The 20,766-nt window shown below is 39.8% G+C and overlaps 1 protein-coding gene across 3 annotated transcripts in view; it reads right to left on the bottom strand.

Moving 5' to 3' along the window:
* srbd1 (S1 RNA binding domain 1) overlaps nucleotides 1-20,766 on the bottom strand; it is a 332,566-nt gene that overhangs the window by 148,130 nt on the left and 163,670 nt on the right. For all 3 annotated transcript variants that reach the window (XM_068045198.1, XM_068045197.1, XM_068045199.1), the window contains one exon: nucleotides 6,410-6,492. In XM_068045198.1, the coding sequence (XP_067901299.1) occupies nucleotides 6,410-6,492 (83 nt within the window). The remainder of the gene's footprint in view (nucleotides 1-6,409; nucleotides 6,493-20,766) is intronic.

Here is a 20,766-nt window from a genome sequence, read left to right as displayed (position 1 = left end):
TTTCAGAATCTTGTATGTCTCAATTAGATTGCCTCTCATTCCTCTCAACTCCAGCAGAGGCATTGAATATTTTTAAGGTGGAGGTAGATAGATTCTTGTTAGGCAAGGGAATCAAAGGTTATCGGGGGTAGATGGGAGTGTGGAATTCGAGACACAAACAGATCAGCCATGATCTTATTGAATGGCGGAGCAGGCTTGAGGGGCCAAGTGGCCTACTTCTGCTCCTAATTCATATGTTCATATATCTCTTTACAGCCTCTCTACGTCCTCCCCGCAGCTTACTTTTCCACCGAGCTTTGTGTCATCAGCAAACTTAGATACATCACTCTTTGTCTCTTCATCCAAGTCATTAATATAGAGTGTAAATAGCTGAGGCCCCAGCACTGATCACAGGAACATAGGAGCAGGAGTAGGTCATTCAGCCCATCGGGCCTACCCTGCCGTTCAATACAATTATGGCTGATCTTCCACTTCAATGCCTTCTTCCCACACTATCCTCATATTCCCTAATGTCATTGGTATTTGGAAATCTGTCAATCTCTGCTTTAAACATACTCAATGGCTGAGCTTCCACAGCCCTCTGGGATACAGAATTCCAAAGATTAACAACCTTATGAGTAAAGAAATTTCTCCTCATCTCTGTCCTAACTGGCTTCCCCCTTATTTTGAAATGGTGTCCCCTGGTTCTACACTCCCGAACCAGGGGAAATATCTTAGCTGCATCTACCCTGTCTATCCCTTTAAGCATTTCGTAGGTTTCACTGAGATCACCTCTCATTCTTCGAAACTCGAGAGAATACAGGCCCAGTTTCCCCAATCTTCTTCATAGGATGAACCTTCATTGCACTCCCTTTATGGCAACAATATCCTTCCTAAGGTAAGGGGACCAAAACTGCACACAGTACTTCAGGTGTAGTCTAACCAAGGTTCTACACAATTGAAACAAGCCTTCACTACTCCTGTACACAAATCCTCTTGCGATAAAGGCTAACATACCATTAGCCTTCTTAATTGCTTGCTGCACCCGCATGTTAGCCTTTGTACATCTGAACTTTCTAATCTCTTACCATTTAAGAAATACTCTGCACATCTATTCCTCCTACCAAAGTGGATAATCTCAACAACTTTCCACATTATATTCCATCTGCCACGTTCTTGTCCACTCACTAAGTCTGTCCAAATCCCCTTGAAGCCTTGCGGCACTCCACTATTCACTGCCTGCCAACTTGAAAATGCCCCATTTATACCCACTCACTGCTTCCTGTCCGTTAACCAATCCTCTGTCCATGCTAATATATTACCTCCAACACCATGAGCCCTTGCCTATTGATCTTTTATGTGGTACCTTATCCTGTGCCTTTTGAAAATCCAGGTATACTACCTATACTGGTTCCCCTTTATCTACCCTACTAATTACATCCTCAAAAAATTCTAATAAATTTGTCAAACAGGATCTCCCTTTAGTAAAACCATGCTGACTTGTTCTAATCATACTAGGCTTTTCCAAGTGCAATGTTAAGACTTCTTTAATAATAGTTTACAACATCTTCCTAACAACTGATGTTAGGCTAACTGGCCTGTAGTTCCTTGTTTTCTCTCTATCCCCTTGCTTGAAAAGCAGTGTAACATTTGCCAACTTCCAATCTGACGGTACCATTCCTGAATCTAAGGAATTCAAAAAATCACAGCCAGTGCATCCACTATCTCTGCTGCTCTCTCTTTTAGAACCCTAGGATGTAAGCCATCTGGTCCTGGGGACTTGTCAGATTTTAGTTTCTCAAGTTTCTCCAATACTTTTTCTCGGCTGATATCAATATCCTTAATTTCCTCACTCTTTAGCCCCTAGGTTACTGCCTATTTCTGGTATGGAACTTGTATCTTCTACTGTGAAGACAGACACAAAATTTGTGTTCAATGCCTCTCTGTCATTTCCTCATTCCCCATGATGATTGCTCCTGTCTCTGCCTCTAAGGGACTAATGTCTACTTTAGCTACTCTCTTCCTTTTTGTGTACTTATAAAAGCTCCTACAATCTGTTTTTATATTGCTGACTAGTTTACTCTCATATTCTATTTTTTCCCTTTTTAACAACTTTTTGGTGGCCCTTTGCTGGTTTCTAAAACACTCCTAATCCTCAGACTTGCTACCATTATTTGCAACATTGTAAGCCTCTTCTTTTAGTCAAATACTCTCTTTAACTTCCTGAGTGAGCCATAGATGGGTCTTTCTTGACAAGTTGTTATTTTTGAACGGAATGTACTCTTGTTGAACTCTTTGAATTGTTTCTTTAAATGTTTCCCACTGTTCATTTACTTCCAGCCTATTTACCCAATTAGCCTTAGCCAGTTCTTCCCTTCGTAATTGGCTTTAAGTTTAAGATTCTTGTTTGTGATTAAAATGTGTCACTTTCAAACTTAACATGAAATTCAATAGTATTATGATCACCATTTCCCAGTGAATCTTTTACTACAACATTGCTTATTAACCTTGCTTTGTTACACAATACGAGATCTAAGATAGCTTTATCCCTAGTCAGTTCTACAACTCAGAAAATCTTACTTCGTAGCTGCCTACTGAAAGCTAAAGCTCATGAACTTGCCCAAAACTTCAACAGCATCAGATGGATTCTTGTGCCACTGAAAATAAGACATAACCATGTTTACAAAAAGCTCTGTGTTGAAAAAGCTGACAAGTGATAAACCCACTGCTGATGCATGGATTGGGGAAGTGTTGCCAGGATTGTTAGCAGAGTATCAACCCAACTGCATTTACTATTGTCACGAGACCAGATTTTACTATCATGTCATCTTATCAAACCTACAAGAGAAAAGTTGAGCAGTGGTAAAACGAGAAAGGAACGCAGTACATTGCTGTACAGTACTGGGGTCCGAGAAGGTGAAAGCTCATGACTGGAAAAAGCAAGAACCATTGTTGTTTTTAAAATGAGAAACTTTTCCAATTGATTATGAAAGCAGCATTAATACTTGGATGACACAAACAATTTTCAGGAAGTGGTTGTGATCTTTCAATGACAGGATGATAAAACAATGTAAGTGGTGGTGCTTTTGATGTAGAATACCAGTTGCCATGATGTGGCTCTTAATCTTTCACATGTCAAGGTTCAATTTTTACCATCCAACAACACTTCAATCACCCAATCCCTGCACCAAGGTGTCAGGAAACAACAACACTATGAGAAGCAATTGCTGCGATCTTTTTGTTTTGATGGATAATGACAAGACCATGACATATACAGAGAGATGATTGATGCAGAAAGCATTTTTTCCCTGAAAGACTTGGAAAGAGAGGCTGCAGAGAATGTAAATGATGTGTCAGAGCTGGAAATTACCAAAGTTAGAGAGGTAGATTCTACACTGAGTTCTGTTGATTCAGCCAGTCAAAAGAGAGTGAAACGCTTGATGATTTTAAATGGGAAAGTGGGAAGGTTGATGACTTCTGATCTCCATCAAAAATGAATTCAGACTACTTCTCAGTATTAAAAAGTTACAGAGACTTGAACATTTTTCTTTAATTTTTATGATGTTATACTATAGTTGCCCTTTTAAGCTATTAACATATTCTAACTCCCAAGACACCAGCATTTTTCTTTATTTTTAAAAATGTTATACAATATTCACCATTTTATAATGTAAATGTTGTTATACTGTATCCATCCTAGTTGTAAGATGTACAAAATTTAAGCAAATATAACTTGCTCCGTTTTATAGAAATTCCCATTTTAATCACAATTTGCAGGATTGTTCCAAACAATTGCAATTAATCGGGTTCCATTGTATCTTGAATTGCACAGCAATTCACAATGTTAAAGTTACAATATAAACAGGTTTTTGAGAAGACACGATAAACAAAACTGCATGGGCACGCATCCTGAACTTTATGAAATCGATCCCACTTCCACACTAAGGAAGTCATTCATTAATTATTGTCTACAGGACCTTTAAATTATTCAGGAAGAAAAAAATGCCCATGAAAAATTAGATGACCAACAAATAGGCAACCGGCAGCACGACACGTAGCGCATACTTTGTTTCCCTTTCACCTCCATACTTCTAATGGTCTGTTTTACAGAAAATGGAAAATCACAAATGTTTTCAACTAACCCGAATATTTCTTCAGGAATGTTATATACAATTCCCCTGTACTGTAGCATCAGGTTGGTTTCATGATTTGTATGTTTGTCCCAAAGTCAAAGGTGCTGGAGTCAAGCCCCAATCAAGAACTTGAGAGCATAATCTTGTATGACACTCTAACACAGTAGTATTAAGAAAGCATTGCAAGGCTGGATATATAATCCTTCACACAAAATGTCAAATGTCTTGTTTAAGTGATTCAGGTGGATAATTAAAGATCCCACAGCAGTATTGGCCCACATTCCCCAATTAGTCAACACCACCAAAAACAGAGCAGCCAGTCATTCATTGCAGTACCTTGCAGTACATAAAATGACAAATCATTGACCTTATATGGCATCAGTGCTACTCAAATTAATACTTTGTATGTGAAGTGTCATTTGAAGGCAGGTAATAAGGTGTCACATAAATGCAAGTCTTAATTTTTTATGCCTGACCTGGGAGCGCTTGTGCTGACAATGCAGATCAAAAACTCAGAAAAGTATTCCGCTTCCTGAAAATGATATCTTTAAATGATCCTACTGCAACCAAAGGGAGCAGTTAAATTCACTGTTGATATTTGTAAAATCAATTTATTCCCCAGCAGAAAAGAACCCACTCCCCCCACATCTTGAGTGCATAGCCCTCTCCACAGATAAAAGGACATCGACCTGAAGCGTTAACTCAGTTTCTCCCGCCATAGACGCTGTCTGATCTGCTGAGTGGTGCCAGCATTTTCTGTTTTTATTTCAGGTTTCCAGCATCCACAGTCTTTTGTTTTTGTACCTCACTGTACCTCTGGGCTATCAATGCATTTGGGTGCCTATCAAAACATTTTGTGAACAAGCTTTTTTGAATTCTTTCTTGGGATGTGGGCATCGCTGGCAAGGCCAGCATTTGTTACCCATCCCTAATTGCCCTTCAACTGAGTGGCTTGCTAGGCCATTTCGGAGGGCAGTTAAGAGTAAACCACATTGCTGTGGGTCTAGAGTCGCATGTAGGCCAGACCAGGTAAGCACAGCAGATTTTCTTCCCTGAAGGACATTAGTGAATCAGATTGGCTTTTACAACAATCAATGATAGTTTTGTAGCACCATTACTGAGACTAGATTTTAATTAATTGACTTTAAATTCCACCAGCTGCTGAGGTGGGATTTGAACTCGTGTCCCCAGGGCATTAGTCCAGGCCTCTGGGTTACTCATCCGATGACAATACCACTAAACTACCATCTCCCTTAAAGTTGCATTGTAATTATACAAGTTTCAGTTGCCTTTAGTGACTATGACCCACCATCTGATATAGCTTCATGTGGGGCACATTACTTGATTGCAACAGTATTTTGCAACCCAGCGCGCTGGGTAATGTACGCCTTGTGGAACCATTTTTATTGGGCACCTTGTCCATGAGGCCAGTTTGGAACGTGATAAACAAAATATTGCGTCTCTGTAGTGGGAGCAGACTACAATACAAAATGCAATTCATCACACTACCGCACAAAGGATTCAGTTTGAGCACAAAGTACAGAAATGGATCACATTTTAAATCATACCAAAATCTCTCCAACCAGGCAAACTTATGAGCTACCCATTAATAATATTTATAGTAACATTATTTTGTCCAAGATGTGGTGCACTAACAGTACAAATGGGTAGGATATTCACTTTGACAGAATAGAAAGGAACAATTTGTTGGTTCTTAAAACAAAAAGTGATGACAATTTTACTTTGATATTAGTGCACCATTTTACAATCAACAAACTATCAGTACAGAAACCTATTTAATGACAATGTTCCCAGTTTAAACGCATATGACAGCTCACCAAAAAAAGAATGCAAATAATAAAGGACCATCACCAAAATAATGAGCAAGAGGATTAACAATGCTTGGAATGATGCAAGCACACGGTTTTTATATGCATGGGATCAATATCCGGTACCAGTTTACACAAAGCACTGAAACACATCACTGAAATGATGTCGAAAGGAAAAGGCTATGAGGATTGTGTTACAGGGCAAATCTGATGGCTTTTTAACAGACTGTAAAATCTAGCTGCAGCTATTTCTAAGAGTCTGGATCATTTATGGTAAAACCTACTGAGGGGGACAAAAAAAGCTTCAGAACATTTATTGGCCATTTGGTTGACTGTGCAAATCTTATAAAAATAGTTGAAAACTGGCAGATGTTTAATTACAAAGCCGAGTTTCAAAACTGTCCGTTTTATTACAGCAGCTGATAGTGAAGCAGATTGCCTTCACAAAACAGATCATGGATATCTTACCTGGTACATTCCAACTCCAATGTGTTTTGGCTCAATTTTCACCAACTCAGCCAATGGATCCTGAACACGCCTTGCTATGGAGACTGAAGAAAAGAAAGCAGACAGGAAATACAAGACTGATGAAACTTGTGACTCTGTAATTACAGTTCACAATAACCAAAAACATTTCTTCCTTCAGTTTTATTTCTAATTTACGTATACATCACACATCAAGATGAATATACTTCAGCACATTCACTAAAGGGAATCTTTATTAAATTCTCTTTTTAATTCAAGAAGCTAGGAAGATTTTAAATTATATCTTGACTGCAACAACCAGATTATCAAAATGACCTTGCAATAAATGAATTAAAACAGTTTGCAAATTTTATATTTCGATAACTTATCTTAACTTTAAAATGTTTTTGCTCAGTTGAACACATACAAAAATCCATCACCATACAAGAGTTTCCAAATACAACTATTGCTAAATGCAAATCTGCACTGTTTCTCAACAGGAGCATATCCCACTTATCTAAACTCAAAGAACTTCACAGCAGTTCGGTAAGAACAGTTAGGAGGCTATTATGCAAATACAATGGAGGCAGAGAACATTGAAAAATTGTTAGAGTTCTTAGCCTTTACTGAATTGTTGTAAAGAATGTCACTGGCATGGTGAATGTTTATGGGAAGAGTGTCTATGGATGTTGTCTCTATAGATATTCAAAAGGCATTTGATAGTTTCTTGTGCAGAACCTTATCAGCAAAAACGAGAGCATGATTGGAGGTAACCTTGTGACATGAGTTGGTAATTGGTTGGGAAATAGATATAATAGAAAAATTGTCCTTTTATTCATATCCTAATAGACAGAATGTGACAGGTGATGCTCCCCCAGGGTTCTGTATTGGGGCTTCATCTTCTTACCATTTATATTCATGACTTGGATGAAGGAGTAGACAACTGCATATCCAAAGTTTGCAGATGACACTGTTAAAAGGCACAATAAGTTGTCTGGATGGAAGCAGGAGGTTACAAAGGGACATGAAAAGACTAATTGACTATGTATATCTGGGGCAAATGGAATTCAATGTGGGGAAGAGCGAGATCATCCACTTTGGTTCTGAGAAAGACAAATTGGAATATTTTCTTATTGGGGATGACTAGAAGCTCTGAAGGACCAGAAAGATTTAGGGGGATAGATTGGGAAAGCAGAGAATTTACTAAACTTGAGCCAAACTTTGTTTAGACCACACTTGGAGTACTGTGCACAGTTCTGGTCTGCATATAAGGATATAGAGGCATTACAGCAGTTAGAAAAAGATTCATGAAGATGTTACCAGAACTAAGAGGATATACTTATCAGGAAAGGCTAAGTGGGCTGGGGCTCTTTTTAGAAAAGAGAAGGCCAAACTGCTTGGTTTGCTTTTTTTCAAAAATGGCCTTATTAACCTGTTGCTAACTTTAGTCATTTTTCTATCAGTACCCCTGGATCCCTCTGCACCATTTAAATTGTCCAAGCAATATGTGGCCTTCTTATTCTTCCTACCAAAATTCACTACCTCACAGTTATAGTCAAGAGAGTCATAGAGGCACGGAAGGAGGCCATTCAGCCCATCGAGTCCATGCCAGCACTCTGTAGATTCCCTAGCTCTATCCCCATAGCCCTGCAAGTAAGCATCCAATTTTCTTTTGAAATCGTTCATCGTCTCCGCTTCCACCGCCCTCATAGGCAGCGAGTTCTAGGTCTTTACCACTGAATGTAGGGTTTGAAGATCAGTTTACAGTCATAGATAGGTCCTCTACATTGTGAGCAGGCAGAAAGGAGACTGGAATCAGAGGTCAAGATGCAAAGTTTCTGGCAATACTCAAACTGGACGGCTTTGTCTTTAACAATGAACGAGCAGGAGAAAATTATTGCTTATCCACAACTTTACAATGGACAAACTTCAATGCTACAGCAACAGCTGAGAAAACAGACATACATACGGAAGGCGATGTCATGACTACAAATACTACTCTTGACAGTCAACTTTTAGATGAAGCTGCCAAAGGTGGGACACAGGGACATACCATAAAAGACCATGGTGAGCAGAAAAGGAGAAACTACTGCAGGATGTACGCCAGCTACATTGCGGCAGTTAAGAATGGAGCTATGTGAAGCCATTGCCAAGGTGGATAACTGTGAAGGAAGCAATAGCTTGATGATGAAGCAGTCTATTGTTTAGTTTAGCAAAAATTTGTCCAAGTGATTTTAAGGCACTGATTCAAACGTATAATTCTAATGTAGTCCATAACTGTTCTGACAGTTTAGAAAATCTTCTGAACCCCCTTGGCTGGATTCCTATCTCGTAACTCATTTCACAGTTTTCACTTTTCTCTTAAGGCAATAGTTAGCATGTTTTGTGTGGATTGGTGCACATGGTGACACCCTTGTGGGTCACCTTGTGCAATCACTAATAAAATGAACTTCGTGATACATAAAGAAATTAGCAAAATTTGAATAGTCCAGTTTCGAGCTACAGCTAGCTACAATCATGTTCCTGACACTTAGAGAAAAGTTATGGCAGGATACTCATGCATACATAAAAATTGAAGTTATCCCTGCAGTCCGCCACAGTCTCTGTTACAATAATAATGTATTTTCTGCACTGCTATGTGAACTTGGCCCTCCATAAGCAGGAGACATGACAATCCTTAGGAAAAAAAAACAGTAATTCTGATCTCCAGAAAGGTGGTTTTGAAACATTACTAATGTACATGCTAGAGGTTAAAAATCTTTTAAAGAAAACACTCGTGGTAATATTAGTCATGGTAAGAGTGGGGTCAGGCTACAAGCCACAGGAGCAAATGCACAGCACAACAAAGCATTCGATAAGAGTACAAGGCTGGGCTGAATGTCAGATCACATTGTTGTAATGCCTTTCACATTTTTATTTCAAGCTGTTGCCTTGCCCACTCACAGGCATCCCATTGACCAATGTTCAGAATAATGAAGCAAAGAGTTAGAGATAGCTAGATTAAGCAGACAACTAATATTTATTGGTGACCTGAGTAATAATGACCCTGCACACTCCCAGTAAAGTGTCATTGACTCTCAAGAGCAGAGTAAGAAATATTTGTTCACTGGAAATACAAGCTAGTCCATAACTGTATCATAGTTATGTGACAACAATCAATTAAATGGTTGTTCAAAATTAACTCCTAAAGGTGAAATTTCACTTTTCTATGGACTTGTCACTGTCTAGAACTTTTCTTTTTAAGAATTTTGATGGGACTACTGTTCAGATTAGTCATAAAAAAAAACTAAACATGCTAAATTTGAACGAATAATGCGGTCAGACTGTCAAACTTTAAATTTTGTGGTCTTATGTTAGACACATCCATAATTAAAATAGTTCAAAGACATAACTGATTACTGAAGTGATCAAGAAATATATCTACGCGTGCAACTGCCAAAAATACTTCTGTCCAAAAATAAAAAGTTTTTTTTGAATAAAAGTCATAGCACAATAGTTTACAGCCTCAATCTAACAGACACACAATAGGCAACATCCTTATGCGTTATAATTGTGATAGACCCACAATGAATTTTATATCAATTCATATTCAAATTGCAAGTACAAAGCAATTCATTTCTAGTTACTAGATATAAATACTCATGTCACACTACACAGTCACATTGTGATCAAACTACAATGAATTTAACAAAAATGTTTGACCAGTCTTCAAACTTTCTTTCAACAGGTTACTGAAAGACAACTGTGTGCACCCAAGTTGTCACTACTAGAAAATGCTGAACATTTGAAAAGAGGAATAAGGTGAAATGAGTAAAGCAATTTGATACATTAAAACTGCTCGTTTGGAACAACCTTGCAAGAAGCATTATGCAATATTTTCCTCTCCAGTGACGATCATGCCACCGCCAACAACAACTTGTACTTATTTGGTGCTTTTAATGCAATAAAATATCCCAAGGCACTTCACAGCAGCATTATAAAGTAAAATTTGACAACGAGCCACATAATGCAATATTAGGGCAGATGGCCAAAAGCTTGTTAAATGAAGTAGGCTTTAAGAAGCGTCTTAAAGGAGGAAGAGAGATAGAGAGGCGGCAAGGTTGAGAGAGAGAATTCCAGAGATTAGGCCCTACGCAGCTAAACGCATAGGCATCAATGGTGCAGCAATTAAAATCAGGGATGCTGAAGAGGCCAGAATTACAGGAGTGCCAATATCTCAGAGGGTTGCGGGGTTGGAGGAGATCAGGCTCACTATCCCTAGTCGAGTTATCAATGGAACAGAAACTGTAACTGAAGGGAGTTTTTATGTTTAATTTCTGTTGTTTTTTTAATCTAGCATTGCTTGTAATAAGTCAGCAGATATGACTTAGATAGGGGTATTAGCATAGTGTGATTCAGAAGATGCGATGGAAAAGTGATGCAAGAAGTAAGCATAACACTTACAAGTGCATGGTCCAGACAAGACGTCATTCATTTAGTGATTTATTGATTGAGATACACTCACTTTTGGTATATGAAACTAGATCTGAAGGTGGCCTTTGGCTCATTATTCCAAAATACCAGATTTTAGTCTTAGAATTCCTGATCACGAGTGTCATGCAGGCCCCCACCTGCCAAGAATGAGGCACATTAATTTCGCCACATGGACATTAAATTTCAAATTGTTGCTGGGAAGACGAGAAGGCCTGTGACAAGGGGTTGCCAGGCTCCAGGCTGGAAAGACATTTTTGCATATTAGCAGACTGTGCTTGGAACAAAGGAGCTATCCACTGCTCCAATACAATCCACAAATGGATGTGGTCAAACCAATTAGTCAAATGACTAACCTACTTGGCAGTCTGGGTTTTTCCTGAACTGTACAGTTTGAACTGAAAGTCTGCAGAAAGCAGAATACTTCTGGACTGAAGACCTCCTGTCTGTCTGCTCCCATCTCTTTCTCACAAGCCTCTGAGTCCACTGAAGACACGTGAACCCCAAGTGGGAAAAGTCTCCTACAGCGAACAAGGTTTAAGAAGAATACTGGGCCCCAGCGAAAGCAAGATCTACCTACAATCAAGGACTCTATAGTAAGCTTGAAGAACCGTAACAACTCTTCAGATATTGCCTCAGACCTTTCCATTTTATTTTTCTTCTGCTCTTTTCTGTCTCTATTTGCATGTGTGTATCGCGTATGCATGCTAACGTGGGGCGCATGTGTATCCGTAGGCATCACCAACTTAGAGTTTAAGTTTAGGTTTAATAAATTTCAATCTTTCTTCTTTAAACCTAAAACGACCTGTTTGTGCTCGTTTCTTTGCCTTATAATTGAAAAGTGGGGAACAAGAATTCACCAAGGGGGATCTAAAAACACGGTGTGTTTAAAATTTAAACTCTGTTAGAATAATACCAGATGAAGGCTGAACGGGAACCCTAGACCCCTTTCACACCTGGTCATAACAACGAGGAAATTCTTGCCCAGAATCAAGTACACTTCTCAATCATGTGGAATTTGCACTTACTCTTTTTAGCTCAATGCAACTGACATAATCAGAGATGATGCAAGTTTGTAGGTTGTGCTTTTAATATCGTCCTGACTTTTCCTCTGAGAAACTGTATAATGTCATTAACCATTTCTGTCAAACATTCAATAAATGTCAATATAATTGAAGTTTTTCATAAATATCCTCCCCTTTCATACTTAATAGACTTCTTCTTTTGGGCCTCCTTATCTCGAGAGACAATGGATACGCGCCTGGAGGTGGTCAGTGGTTTGTGAAGCAGCGCCTGGAGTGGCTATAAAGGCCAATTCTGGAGTGACAGGCTCTTCCACAGGTGCTGCAGAGAAATTTGTTTGTTGGGGCTGTTGCACAGTTGGCTCTCCCCTTGCGCCTCTGTCTTTTTTCCTGCCAACTACTAAGTCTCTTCGACTCGCCACAATTTAGCCCTGTCTTTATGGCTGCCCGCCAGCTCTGGCGAATGCTGGCAACTGACTCCCACGACTTGTGATCAATGTCACACGATTTCATGTCGCGTTTGCAGACGTCTTTATAACGGAGACATGGACGGCCGGTGGGTCTGATACCAGTGGCGAGCTCGCTGTACAATGTGTCTTTGGGGATCCTGCCATCTTCCATGCGGCTCACATGGCCAAGCCATCTCAAGCGCCGCTGACTCAGTAGTGTGTATAAGCTGGGGATGTTGGCCGCTTCAAGGACTTCTGTGTTGGAGATATAGTCCTGCCACCTGATGCCAAGTATTCTCCGAAGGCAGCGAAGATGGAATGAATTGAGACGTCGCTCTTGGCTGGCATACGTTGTCCAGGCCTCGCTGCCGTAGAGCAAGGTACTGAGGACACAGGCCTGATACACTCGGACTTTTGTGTTCCGTGTCAGTGCGCCATTTTCCCACACTCTCTTGGCCAGTCTGAACATAGCAGTGGAAGCCTTACCCATGCGCTTGTTGATTTCTGCATCTAGAGACAGGTTACTGGTGATAGTTGAGCCTAGGTAGGTGAACTCTTGAACCACTTCCAGAGCGTGGTCGCCAATATTGATGGATGGAGCATTTCTGACATCCTGCCCCATGATGTTCGTTTTCTTGAGGCTGATGGTTAGGCCAAATTCATTGCAGGCAGACGCAAACCTGTCGATGAGACTCTGCAGGCATTCTTCAGTGTGAGATGTTAAAGCAGCATCGTCAGCAAAGAGGAGTTCTCTGATGAGGACTTTCCGTACTTTGGACTTCGCTCTTAGACGGGCAAGGTTGAACAACCTGCCCCCTGATCTTGTGTGGAGGAAAATTCCTTCTTCAGAGGATTTGAACGCATGTGAAAGCAGCAGGGAGAAGAAAATCCCAAAAAGTGTGGGTGCGAGAACACAGCCCTGTTTCACACCACTCAGGATAGGAAAGGGCTCTGATGAGGAGCCACCATGTTGAATTGTGCCTTTCATATTGTCATGGAATGAGGTGATGATACTTAGTAGCTTTGGTGGACATCCGATCTTTTCTAGTAGTCTGAAGAGACCACGTCTGCTGACGAGGTCAAAGGCTTTGGTGAGATCAATGAAAGCAATGTAGAGGGGCATCTGTTGTTCACGGCATTTCTCCTGTATCTGACGAAGGGAGAACAGCATGTCAATAGTCGATCTCTCTGCACGAAAGCCACACTGTGCCTCAGGGTAGACGCGCTCGGCCAGCTTCTGGAGCCTGTTCAGAGCGACTCGAGCAAAGACTTTCCCCACTATGCTGAGCAGGGAGATTCCACGGTAGTTGTTGCAGTCACCGCGGTCACCTTTGTTTTTATAGAGGGTGATGATGTTGGCATCGCGCATGTCCTGGGGTACTGCTCCCTCGTCCCAGCACAGGCATAGCAGTTCATGTAGTGCTGAGAGTATAGCAGGCTTGGCACTCTTGATTATTTCAGGGGTAATGCTGTCCTTCCCAGGGGCTTTTCCGCTGGCTAGGGAATCAATGGCATCACTGAGTTCCGATTTGGTTGGCTGTATGTCCAGCTCATCCATGACTGGTAGAGGCTGGGCTGCATTGAGGGCAGTCTCAGTGACAGCATTCTCCCTGGAGTACAGTTCTAGGTAGTGCTCAACCCAGCGGTCCATCTGTTTGCGTTTGTCAGTGATTATGTCCCCCGATTTAGATTTGAGGGGGGTGATCTTCTTGATGGTTGGCCCAAGAGCTCTCTTCATGCCATCATACATTCCTCTGATGTTTCCGGTGTCTGAGGCCAGCTGAATATGACTGCATAGGTGTTGCCTATGCAACTACATATAGACTACAGACACACAGTATTAGTGTGCTTTTTTATCACAGTTAAAACAAAACGCTGCAAATACATGCACACTAGCTTAAACAAAAGCATTCTCAAAGTCTGTAAACAATGCCAATAGCACACAACTGGAAAAGCAATGCATTTAAAGGCATCTTTAAAGTGGCATCTTCAAACAGCCAATTTGCATTAAACAGGTTTAAACCTAAATGGATTGATCATTATACAGGAAAACCAAAACTATTTTCTGACGTACAACAGTTTTGAAGATGAGAGTGAACTGAGCTATGATAACAAGTAAGCAGTAAATTACTTTTTATTACTGTGTAGGGTGCATTCAGAAATGCAGCTACCAAGTTCAAAAGGTTAAAAAATTTACACCTGCTGTATGCCTAATTCACTTAGTTCATCTCACCAAAAATTATGCTTTGAAATTCAATACTTTAAATGCTATTACCCATTCCGATTAGAACATTTGCCTGCTGTTCTGTTCCAAAGCCAGTCATTGAAGGGAGTTAAAATGACACTGTTAAATACTTATGTACATCCAAAATTAAATAGGCCGTGCTAATAATCTCATTATTTCCAATATCTGCCAAAATACAGAACAAAAATTTCAAATGGAAATTATTTCTGAGACAGAAATAAAGTTTCAATCCACCATTAACTGCAGATCCTAAACTATAATCAACAGAAACAGTTTACTGCAAGAAATTATGAGCTCAGCAACAAGACATAGTATTTCTCAATGCAGGAGTTAGCTGCAGTTCGTGGTTAAGTTTCACTTACTGATCCTTCAATTTGCGAATCTAGTCATTTGTAAAATAACTATGGGTAACCTATGTGTGCTGTAAAACAGGAGGCAATGTATCAAAGCAAAGCAGGAAGTATATAATGGATTCAGATATACACTACAGATAACCAAAGTACCACTTTTTCAAGCCTCTCTAATTATTCTAACCCTTTAATTGGCCTGACGGACATTCATGAAAGCTATATCTAAACTTTTAAAAAGCAGCTTTTCGTCAAATATATTTTGCATTTTTTCTTCTCATTAAAAATTAAAGAACAGAATTAGGTTGATTTTGCACACCTCCTCACATCTAGTTCAAGAGTTGCCCAGGATGGGGCCAAGTCTTCTTCAGGAGAGAGGAAAAAATTGAAAATAGCACTAGAGTTTTAAAAAAAATTAATAGTAAATCCTGTATACAAAGACCACCTGTCTGTAGTAACGGCCTTCGTTGTGCCAACAATACATTACTGTTTCAGATCTGAACTACCGTGAAGAGACCACCCACTGCCTTTCCTTAAAGTGGGCAAGTTGCACTGTAAAAGAATTAATCTGCAAGGAGACTGACTGGGAAAAATAATTACTTCATTGTACTTATGAATGAAGTAGAGGGAACAGAAATGATGCTGAAAAAATGAAAACATTTTAGATAATTGAGCTATGAAGGGACAAAGGAAGCTGAAACTATTTTTGTTAGGAAAAAGATGGTGGTGGTGGGGGAGGGGGACATAAACCAATTTTTTAAAATTATGAACTGAAATTGATAAGATAGATGTATTTATGCAAAACTAGGAAAGACCCTGCATCCAAGCTTCTGAACTGAAGAAGCAAGATAAGTTTAACTTAAACACCACTTGATTTATGGAGCATGCTGCCACCTAGTGCAGCAAACAGGCATTTAGACAAAAGCATGTAAATTGAAATTGGGTTTATTCCAAATTCACTGGGAAGCATATAGATTTATGGGGGCAATATGAAAATTTGTTAGATTGAATTTTAAGGATTCAGATACGCTAAAGCTCCTTTTTATGCTCATTCTTATTGATTCTGACCAATTGAGCCATGTCAGCCAGCTGTACAGAAGCTTGGTGGAATAAATGTGATACCTTTCACTTAACTTACTATATTTTCTTTCATATGTCAATTAACCTCACAATGCATGTGATTTTGTTATGCTATTCTTTGCATTTACAATTATGAATACACTCTACAGTTTTAAATAGATCAATAATGACAATCATGATTTTGGTGCAAGTACATGCATTCTGTAACCAAGATTTTCCTCAAAATAGATTTTTTTCCATACAATTTCCCATGATTTTTGTTTATTAGTACTGTGATGTAAAAACATTTGTCTCGATTGTCGGTATTGCAATACATCCACAACAATTTGATGTCTTTCTTGACCTAGGCCACCTTTTTATTGTTTCAAACATATATGCACCATGAGTAAATTGTTACAACTGAGATGGGAGGAGTGAACTGTCTTTTCCAGTTCCACTTCTCCACAGGTCACAACATATATTTAAATGTTTACCCAGTTACTGATGTGATCAATCATAGACTTTACTCCTTATCCCAGAATAAAATACATCAACCAGGTTTCTTCAATAAACAACAAAATTATCACATTATAATAACAAGACATAACCAGTAATGAAGCAAAGCATTAACACAGAGTGAAATATGAAAGTTCCCTTTACCTTAGCCACACACACACACACAAACTGAAAAAGAGATTTTCTCTTCAGAGCTTTGTTACAAACAAGACAAAAAAAAACATACTTTGGCCAAATACTTGCTAATGCTTGAAGAAAAAAAGGGAAGATATGTGGAAAAATGTCAGTTGTCCCTTTTCGGTTTGGTGTCCCAAATACGCGTAGATGGCCGTCACGGGGATCTTTCTAGAATGATCATCTTCGGGTGATGTTGACAGTTTGGCAGGCTTTCCAGAAGAAATACGACAACAGAGGTTTCTGGCAGGCTTTTCAGGAGAAATGCAGCATCAGTTTTTCTATTTCTTACACCTGGAAGTTCTCAAAGATGGAAGAGGGTGCTGGTGGTGAATGCTCTCTTGGCTGGTTTTCTCCAACTGCCTTCAAAACAGCTCACACCCCAACACACTGTCCAAAGCAAAACCAAAAACAATATCTCAAGAATCAAGCCTCCTGACCCCTATAAATCGTGACCTGTCAGTACTCCGTAAACATCTCCCCCAAATCAAAAAGCCCCTGCTGGGTATTTATGTGAAGACAGGTGACTTCCAATAAATGCTGTTTTCAAACAAGACCTCTCAGTGTCCTTTCAATGACCCCGGTGAAAGAAAACATTCATGGAATCCTTTTTCATGTTTTTCCAAATAAAACAATGTCCATAATTCGACAATACATGAGTCCTCAAAAAATACTTAACAAATTTCAGAAGCACCGTCATAACACCTCCATCCTTGGAGGAATGAAATGCCATTTTCAAATGTGATTCATTACAAAGAGTGAGAAAAAAACAAGACAAAAACTATTTTAAACACATTTTCACACTCATACTCATCCACTCTTTACCTTTAGCTAATATAGTTCTCTCTATATCACTTTTGCACTCAGATAACTCAAAACAAAGTTAAATCCTAGATAAAGCATCCGCAATTACATTATTTTTTCCCGCAATGTGGATAATCTTGAAGTGATAAAGTTACAATAGTAAACTCCATCGGAATAGTCTGGCACTCTGGTTTTTGAATTTTTTCACAAAGGCTAGGGGGTTATGATCAGTATATACCAGTGTCTCTCTGTAGTTGTGGCAGACATAGACCTCAAAATGCTTAAGAGCTAGTAATAAGCCCAGGGTTTCTTTTTCCACTGTCGAATATCTTTTTTGGTGTCGATTTAGCTTTTTGAAAAAGTATCCCACCAGTATTTCTGTGTCTGATTCATCATCTTGTAACAGGACTGCACCAACCCCCAGGTCACCAGCATCAATTGCTACCTTGAAGGGCTTAATGAAATTTGCAGCAGCCAACACTGATTCATTAATCAAAATGGCTTGCAGCCTCTCAAAAGATGTTTGGCGCTCCCCTAACCACACTACCTTGGCTTTCTTTCTTGGTAGCAAATCTGTCAGTGGAACAGCTATCGTACTAAAATTTGGTGCAAACTTGCGGTCAAAACCACACATCCCCAAGAAACTCATGATTTCTCACTAAGTTCGAGGGGTGGGGTACTCCACCAATGCTTGTACTTTCACTATTCTTGGCAACACTTGTCCTTGACGTACTATATGCCCGAGGTAGGTCACACTGGCTTTTGCAAATTCAATTTTGGCAAGGTTTATCACTAAATCAGCAATTGTAATTTTCTAAACAGGGCTTTTAGTTGTTCCATGTGGTCCTTCCAAGTGTCACTGTATACCAGCACATCAAGGTAAACTACACAGTTAGGAGCACTGGCTACCACTTGGTTCATTAGTCTCTGAAAAGTCGCTAGGGCTTTTTTTTTTTTTTTTAACCCAAATGGCATCACTCGGCATTGGAAAAGACCATCCGGTGTGACAAAGGCCGATATTTCTTCAGCTCGGGGTGTTAAAGGAATCTGCCAGTATCCCTTTAACATATCTATTTTTGTAAGAAACGTGTCTGTCTCTGTCAATACAGTCTTCCAAGCGAGGTATTGGGTAGCAGTCTGCCTTTGTTAATGCATTAACCTTTCTGTAGTCTATGCAGAATCTAGTTGAACCATCAGGTTTAGGCTTTAACACGACTGGGGAACTCCAGCTGGTTTGACTGGTTTCACAATTAAGTGGTTTTCCAGCATGTATTGGATCTCTGCTTTTGCATGGGCCTGCTTCTCTGGACTTAAATGTTAACGATGCATTTTTATAGGAAAGGATTTCCCCACATCCACATCATGTATGGCTCAGGTTGCACATCCTGGTTTGTCCCTACAGACTCCTTTAAATGCTGTGAGTAGCCTTGTTAGGTCTTCTTGTTGTTCTGCATCTAAGTATGAAAGCATTGTGTCCAATCTCCCTAACAAGTCAGTATTAGCTAACTGGATAGTAGGAGGTTCAGTTTGAGAATTGTCTAGGTCTTCTTCTGCCTCATCCTCACTATTCCTTTCATCCTTCCCTGTCCTTACTACCTGACATAGTGCTTGCTTATCCTCCTCCCGGCGATATTGTTTCAACATATTGATATGACACAGCCAATTCTTTTTCTGGAGATCTGGGGTGTCAATCAAATAATTTAACTTCACCAATTCTTTTGACCACTTTATATAGACCACTGAACCGTGCTTTCAACGTTTAACCCTGTAAAGTAATACCAACGCCTCATACCCTGGTTGAAATGTTCGGGTCTTGGCATGCTTGTCTTCTATTTTCTTTATGGTTGTTTGGGAAGCTTTACCGATGTTCCTGAGCCGGTCCCAGAACACGGATACATAATCTAACACAGAAGATTCATCCCTCTAGAAACCTCCTTTAATTAGTTTTAGAGGTCCTCTTATCTCATTTCCATAAACTAATTCAAAAGGACTAAAACCAGGAGACTCATTAGGTGAATCCTTAGTGGCAAACAAAAGAAATTCTAGCCCTTTATGCCAATCATGGGGATATTCATGACAGTATGCCCTGATCATCGTTTTGAGGGTCTGATGGTACCTTTCTAAAGCCATTTGTGACTGTGGGTGGTATGCTGAAGACTTTAACTGTGTTATATCCAAAATACCCATAACTTGCTGAAAAATCTTAGACATAAAATTGGAACCTTGATCCTTGATTATTGACTCGATCGGTAATCCAAATCTAGTGAAGAACTGGGTTAACTTCTCTACCACTTCCTTAGCAGATATTGTTTTCAAGGGAATGGCCTCTGGGAACCCAGTAGCCATATTCATGATAGTGAGTATATATTGGTGTCCCGCTTTTGTTTTCGGTAAAGGTCCTACACAGTCTACTAACACCCTACTAAATGGCTCCCCAATAACATTATGGGAATTAGAGGTGCTGGTTTTATGACAGGTTGCAGTTTTCCCACAATCTGGCACATATTACAAAACTGCACTACCTCTTTGGAACGACCTGGCCAGAAAAATGACGACTGGTTCTTCCGGATCCCCACATGTTCCGCGATAGAATTTCATGCATTATCCTTAATATTTCCTGGCAATACTTGGGCAGTACAACTATATGAACAACCACCCATTCTTTGCCCGCAGTTCTATGAGAAGGTCTCCACTTCATCAGAATCCCATTTTTAAGATCATAACCTTCTGGAACTCCCTCTGCCTCAGTTAAAGCTGAATGTGCCACTTTATTTAACTCTGGATCGGCTTGCTGAGCCTTGATCAGGTAAGATTTATTGAACATTTCCTTCAGATTATCCAAATTCCCAAAGAAAGTTTCAGATATTCGATAATCTGACTCTGGTGCCAATTTTACCTCCAACATTGGAACTTGTTTAGCCATTGCTCGAGGCACTACTCACGAAGGAAAAATTCCTGGAACCTTTCCCTGCAACTGTTCTGTCTCTTTGACTTCACTTGGCCTTTCTGTGACCACTGGAGAAGACACTACCTTTGCTCCAGCCAAATCATTCCCCAGGAGTAGGTCAACTCAGTCTACTGGCAAAGTATGGACAACACCTACAGTTACCGTTCCAGACATTAGGTCACACTCTACATGCACCTGATATAAAGGTACGGGTATATACTCCCCGCCAACACCATTCACTAAAACCTTGGCATTCAGTGCGGTCTCTAGTGGAAAAGTTATGCCTTTCCCCAGCAAAAGAGTTTGGGTTGCTCTTGTATCCCTAAG

Source organism: Heterodontus francisci, chromosome 13 (assembly GCF_036365525.1).
Source record: "Heterodontus francisci isolate sHetFra1 chromosome 13, sHetFra1.hap1, whole genome shotgun sequence".
NCBI lineage: Eukaryota > Metazoa > Chordata > Chondrichthyes > Heterodontiformes > Heterodontidae > Heterodontus > Heterodontus francisci.
Note: the sequence above shows the minus strand (reverse complement) of the source record. Positions and strands in the feature narration are given on the sequence as shown.